Genomic DNA, 6,916 nt, shown 5'->3' with positions numbered 1-6,916 from the left:
ACCACAATGTTTGCTGCGCTATTCTCTGTGCGCATGATATGATCTAATTTAAAACAGTTAAAGAAGCAGAATGATGAAGGAAAGAATCTGGGTGAGAGAATTAGGAAAGGCAACAAGTGTCACAGGGTCTGGTGCTATCTAACATGTCCCTTGCGTCCCAGCTCAGTGATTGATAGAAGAGGAGCTTGTCCTCTGGGGAGAGAGTGGCAGCTTCACCATGGCCAAGCAATTACCAGGAGAAGCTCCTGCCTCTCTTTCCCATCATGGGAATGATTTTAAGCAGATACACACTGGAGTGTTATAACAAAAGGGTGTTGCTGTCTTCCGAGGGCAAACATAAACCAAATGTGCTTTTATGGTTCTTCAGATCTGTTGCCTAACTGCATGGCATAGTGCTAACCCTGTTTTTCTTATGACATTTTTTAAAAAATAATTTCTTTTCACCCCTGTTGAGGAAGTAAACTGTGTTGAGTCATAGTAATGTGATAGACACACAAATGTGCTCCCCAGGACTTGAGAGAGGACTGAAGAAGACCATATTGAGCTTTCTGGGGGGTGAGGGTGGGAACTTGGGGTGGGGGGGGGAGGGCTCTTATTCAATTGATTCAAGAAACCCAAGGAAGAGACTCGGACTGGGCAGCTTGACTTCTACCCCTTTCTGTAGGACATGAAGGTACAACGTGTTTCCCTCTGGCTCCTGGGTGCAATGCTCATTCTGTGCTCAGCGTACACCCGCTCTCTCAAGAGATGTCCAATTTCCGTGGAAATGCGCCATCTAGAAGAGAGTTTCCAAGAAATCAAAAGAGCCATTGTGAGTATGGGTTGGGTGATGGTGTGGGCAAGGGGTGTGCCTCACCTGACATCTTAGCTTGGAAGGCAAGTTCTTTCTTGCAGCCTTTTGCATCTCAGGATACCATGGAGCACTTAATGCTTATGTCTGTCCTTCTCTTTCCCTCCATAGCAAACTAAGGACAACTTCCAAAATGTCACCATCCTGTCCACTTTGGGGGCTCTGCAGAACACTAAGGTATTGGTCTGTGTCTTCTTTTTACTATAGTTTTATCATTACAGCGAAATGACTCTGGGCTGAGAAAGAGATCCCCACATGTCCCCTTCTTGTTCCTAATGTCCAGTGCACTCTCCACACGGCAGGCTTCTCAAGTGTCAACCAATGGGTGAGGTATGCTACTGTCCCAGAGACCTTGAAACCCCTGATACCAATTTCCTAGAGAGAAATGGGAGTGCCAGCGCACAGAGGGGATAGGATTTCCATGACTTGGGGATGATTTTGGAAGCTTCCATGGAGGGACATGAAAACATAAACATGGTGGTTTAAAAGCTGAGGAATTTGTAGATGAGTGGGTAGAAGAGAAGGAGGTATTTGGGGAATGTGGGAGGGCGGGTGGAAGATCAATGAAGGTGGACACGTGTGCTTAGGAAAGTGAGGTGACCGGGTTTGTGATGCAAGGACATGCACATGGGGTGAGGTGAATCACTACCTTGGAGTCATTGCATAATGTCCTTGGCTTTATAAGATGCCAAGAGGCTTTATAAGAGAGGCAATAGTTACAGAAGGTTTTGGAGACAAAAACTATCTTATCACACAGTGTATTACAAATACAGTCTGGTAAATGTGCTTTCTGGTGGCAACTGGGGACAGCAAAATTAGTCCTGCCATCAACCCAGCTGTGGATCACCCACTTCATGGAAAGAACCTGAGAGATGCCTTTATAGCGAACTCTTTCAGACCTTGAATGCATTCTAGAAAGACCCAGTGTTTTCCAGGGATGACATATTACAAAGAAATCGAGACCTTGAAAGGGAGAATGACAAGTTAGTGGCCAAGTCAGCAACAGACTCCAAGTTTATGCCTCCATCTCTAGGTTCTTTCTCCTCTGAAGGCTGGAAATGTTTGATACGGAATAAGGAAAGTCATCAAATCTTTAATGTACCCCTTATTTTTCCCCTTCCTCTCTTTTTTTTTCTGTGCTCTTTTCTAATGCCACATATTTGAGAATACAGAGGTGTGTAATTTTTGCACATCTGGTTAAGGGACCCAGTAAGAGTGGAAGAAGGCAAGGCTTTGTGTAACAGTAGGCTTTACCGCAATCTAGGAAAAGCTGCCCTCGGGGCCAAGGAGGCTTTTACTGCTTTAATGCTACTGGAGATAGATGTGCTTCCCTCTGGGGGACCACACCCTACTTAGACTGAGCTGTAAATCTGCAGAGTAATTCGCTGGCAGGGCAGAGAGCAAATTGCTACCAGGAGACACGGTCCTGCCAGCTTCTCTGGGCTGTGTCTGCTGATTTAGGAGCCCTAAGACAGATCTGCATTCTGCAGGCCACAGACCTACCCAGAGGTACCCATATCCACAGCTATCAATCTCCATTCTTGCAAATCTCAGCCCCATTCCAATGATCCCTGTGGCTTAAAAAGACAAACTGGAAGAGTTCAGCAGTGTGGTTCAGAGCAGGGTGGTGAGGATGAACACAGCATAGCCATGAATATTGAAGGATGGGAAATGTGGCTGAGCCTCTGTGATACAAGGAAGTACTTGTCAAGAAAGCTGCTCTGCCTTCAGTCCTTTGAAAAGGGAGGCACCTTATTTTTGGAAGAATTTAAACAGAACTTGGTGAGGATATGTTGGGGATGCTGTAGAAAGAATTCTAGTCTAAGATTGGATTCTGGGCCCCATCTTTTGTTAATATTACTCCTGGCTGTACAGAAAGAGGGAGTAAGCTAGAATCTCTCCTCTCCTCACCAGTTTCCTCCTAAGTGACTTTGCTATGGTAGAATGGATGGATTTTAAAAAATGATCTTTTTGTTCTCTTGCTTCTCGCTGCCCCTACTCAAATGGACTGCTTTGGTCTCTAAGATAACCAAATTAGAGCATCTCTGATTTGTGTCTGTAGCCTTTAGATGTGTGCTGTGTGACCAAGAACCTCCTGGCATTCTACGTGGACAGGGTATTCAAGGATCATCAGGAGTCGGACCCCCAAATCTTGAGAAAAATCAGCAGCATTGCCAACTCCTTCCTCTACATGCAGAAAACTCTGCAGCAATGTGTGAGTTAGCACCTCAGGACTCCAGGCATCTGCTCCTGGTCTGCCCAGGGAGGGGCTGGGACAAGCTGGCTCCAGCTGGCCTCTGGTTGAGCTTCTGGAACCACAGGAAGTTCCCTGCCCTGTGGTCCATGCAGAGAATCAGGAACCTCTTCCAGTGGTCACTCCTTTCTAGTGTTTCTTGCTTCCTGACACCTCATCTGACAGTGTCCTCATGGACAATCCTCCTAGGGTGACCAACTTAACGTGCAAATATTTCTTAAGTGGTTTGTGAAAAAGCTGGGGCCAAGATTCTAGTTTTACTACAAGTGCACCCCTTAGTCTTTTTGTTTTTGACCCTTTGGGGTTTCTGTACCAGGTGACCGCTGAACAGCTTCTTGGTATAGACTAGGTCTAAGGGTCACCTGTAAGTTTATTGGGATCTATTAAAATCAAAACCAATGAAAACTTAGTCCTGGAGAAAACCTGGGTTCTGTCCCTTCCCTCCTGATGATTTCTTGTGTGATATGGCAGATGGCTTTGCCTTTCCCTGCCTTAGGTTCTCAAATCGTTAGAAGGGGGAAATGATCTGGTCCTGTCCTGCAATAATGAAATCAAATGGATACATTTAAACAGCTACTTAATTAATTAACCTATAACAAGTGTAGGATTGCTGTTCAGAGAGTGGTGACAGGGTAGATACAGGAGCTTTGTTGGTGCTGTCTGTGGGCTGTAAATCCAGAAAAAGCAAAAGCCATGGTCAAATGCAGGCTAAGTCCACAAACAAGCCCTATTGTCCTCTGGTTGCTCCAGGGGACTATATAATAATTCACTCACCTCCCACTGACTTTCTTTGTGGGAGAGAGGGAGAATGTTACTTCTCATGTGGGGAGGTGGTGTAAGAGCTGGTCAGGATGGAAAGGTTCTCTGATAGGTGCCACATTGTATCACAGCAGGTGCAGAGACAATGTCGATGTAGTCAGGAAGCCACCAATGCCACCAAAATCATCCATGACAACTATGATCAGGTAAGATCTGGGAGGATGGAGGGGAGGGCTAATTGGCTAGTTCTCTTTTCCACCATCCCTCTACCATTTTCTTGGAACCCTTACATAGCAGGACTGACCCGTGTCCTGATTTGAAGAAAGCACACGCTGTGTAAGATGGGGTGATGCAGAGGGAGCAAAGGTGGGCAGTGGGTCCTGCATTGCTGGGCATGACATGTGCTACCTGCATGGTGACCTGGTGGTCACCCCTGCCATGGTGTTCTGTGTGCAAGAAACACCCGGCACTTCTCATGCAGGTGTCAATGAAGAGGCGGGGCTTCTTGATGCATCACTGGATGATTTTACTGAAGGGCAGATTCTGGTTGTGTGGGTCTGCAGTGAGGCCTGGATTTCTGCCTTCTGACCACACTCCCAAATGACGTCGATGCTTTGGAGAACAAGGAGGTTAGGGTCCATGCAGAGTTCTGCTACTTTTGGGACAGGCACCACTGGATAGACAGATTTCTAGAAAAAGCTGAGTCAAGTGGCTGTTACCACAAGCCAGGCATCGTCCTAAGCCCACTGTAAGTGTTGGCCCATGGATCCTCACAGAAATGCTACGAGTATTATGTACCGTGGATAAATTAGATAATCAAGGCACAAACAGGTTAAGTAACTCAACGAAGGTTGCCCTGCAGCAAAGTGGTGGTGGTGGGATTTGGTCCCGCCTTGGATGACTCCAATGGATGTGCCATCAGATCTTGCCACCTCCTGGTCTGTGAGGAGGAGGAATAATGGAAGCTGTATTTTAGTTTGACTCTTGCTAACTGTCGAAATGACATGGGGCAAGCACTCACCTATACGGGCTTCAGGGCTTTGCTGTATCAAATGGGGACAACATGTTCTCCCTACCCACCAGCGATCACAGAGTGGATCAAGGCCTCCTGGAAGGACAAAAATACCAAAGCAAGCTGATACGAAAAGAAAATAAACAGAAGACCTAAACAGTAAAGGGAATTTTTCCTATGAGAAATGGGACAGGGGGACAAGGGGGAAAGAATGGAGTACTTCTCACTTTGTGTATAAGGAGTTGACATGAAATTAACCAATAGATGGTGGAAACAAAATTTTGGTTGCCTATTAGGAAAACGATTTTGGATGTGTATGCCATGCAAATACATTGGGCAAATAAAAAGAAAACCCATGAGGACCAGAAAGTGGGGAAAGTGACTTGCACATTTTGGCACAGTCTATAAATGTCACCTTCATGATGGTTTCATTGTTTTCAGCTGGAGGTCCCGTCTGCCGCCGTTAAGTCCCTGGGAGAACTCAATGTCTTTCTAGCCTGGATTGGCAAGAATCATCAGGAAACCTCTGCTGCTTGACACGAGGGGCCCATCTAATTATCCAGAGACAAAAGAGACTCTTGTGGGACACAGCCGACTTTGAAGGGGAGTGAGATGGGGAAGGCACCCATGTTTATCCAAATGAGGGTCCTTTCAATGGACCTCCCTACTGATGTGGAATTCTCTCCTGGGGCTGGGGCCTTGCAGGGAAAACCTGGGTTCAAGCAGATCTCACCCTGTAGCTGGAAGTTCCACTGGCTAGTCTCAGGCTGTCTAATCCCACTTGAAAATAGCCAAATAGTCTACCCTGGTATTTATAATGAAATATGTCTGTTGAAAGGTCCCAACAGCCATCCTGGAAGGAGAGGGTTGGCTCCCCACTAATTTATTGTGAAGTTGTGTATCCCATGTCTGTGATGTTGAGCTGAAGGGTCTCGTAGTACATATTGTACCAACTGACATTTCTGAATAAACTCCATGCTTTACCAATAAGTGCAAATGTCTTCTGATTCAGGGACAGTCTGTCAAGGAACCATAAATGAGACATTAGAAATCAAAAGAGATCTGGAAGAACATAAAAGACGGGGAAGCTGAGGTCTTGGGAGGATAAGAATTTACACAGCGCTCAAAACAAGTTAGTACAGAAACGTATTCAAAACTGGGTATAGGATTTCAATTTTTTTTCTGTAAGAAAATACCTGAGGCTGGGTTGTAAAGAAAAGGTTTATTTAGCCCCTGGTTCTGTAGGTTTGAAGACTCTGTAGGCTCAGGGGCACGGAACTGGTGTTGGCTCTGCTCTGGGGAGTACTTCATGACAGATCAAGATGAGGGAGCCTGTGGTGGGGGAGGACATTGCATCTTCAGACAGGAAGCCAGAGAGTGCTTCAGGGGTTGGGCTTACTCTAAACAACTTGCTCTCTCAAAAACTAACTCAGTTTCCATGAGAACCACCTTCATTCATTCTGAGGGTAGAGCCTTCAATGACTGAAGAGTTTCACTAGGCCCCACCTTTTAAAGGTCTCACCTCCTTTCACATTGCGATACCGAGGACCTCAAACCCATGAAACCATGAGAGGTATCCTCAAACCACATCCACCACATCCACCAGAGCACTGGGTCTCAAAGCTCTTCATTCCACCCTTTCTTCCACGTAAAGATCAAGAAGATGGGAGCAGGAAGAAAAGATTAGCATTAAACAGAGACATGAGGCGGGAGGGAAAGGGAGAAAAAAAGGGTAATCACATGGAAATGGAGGGAGACCCTCATTGTTATACAAAATTACATATAAGAGTTTACGAGGGGAATGGGATAACAAACGTGGAGGGAAATGAATTACAGCAGATGGGGTAGAGAGAGAAGAGGGGAGGGGAGGAGAGGGGGGATAGTAGAGGATAGGAAAGGTAGCAGAATACAACAGTCACTAATATGGCAGTATGTAAAAATGTGACGTGTAACCGATGTGATTCTTCAATCTGTATTTGGGGAAAAAATGGGAGTTCATAACCCAATTGATTCTAATCTATGAAATATGATTTGTCATGAG

General features: G+C 45.7%; 1 protein-coding gene across 1 annotated transcript; it reads left to right on the top strand.

Annotated features, from left to right (window-relative positions):
- Window positions 1-667: 667 nt before the first annotated feature.
- On the top strand, window positions 668-5,412 carry IL19 (interleukin 19; the record flags this gene model as incomplete). The annotated part of the gene is made up of 5 exons (XM_081300333.1): window positions 668-811; window positions 962-1,027; window positions 2,913-3,065; window positions 3,995-4,069; window positions 5,317-5,412. The coding sequence occupies 5 exons, from the start codon at window positions 668-670 to the stop codon at window positions 5,410-5,412; spliced, it is 534 nt and encodes a 177-aa protein (XP_081156459.1).
- Window positions 5,413-6,916: the final 1,504 nt, after the last annotated feature.

Source organism: Spermophilus citellus (genome assembly GCF_964194105.1).
Source record: "Spermophilus citellus genome assembly, chromosome: 6".
NCBI lineage: Eukaryota > Metazoa > Chordata > Mammalia > Rodentia > Sciuridae > Spermophilus > Spermophilus citellus.
The sequence above is the reverse complement of the archived record's forward strand: the minus strand, read 5'-3'. Positions and strand labels throughout refer to the sequence as shown.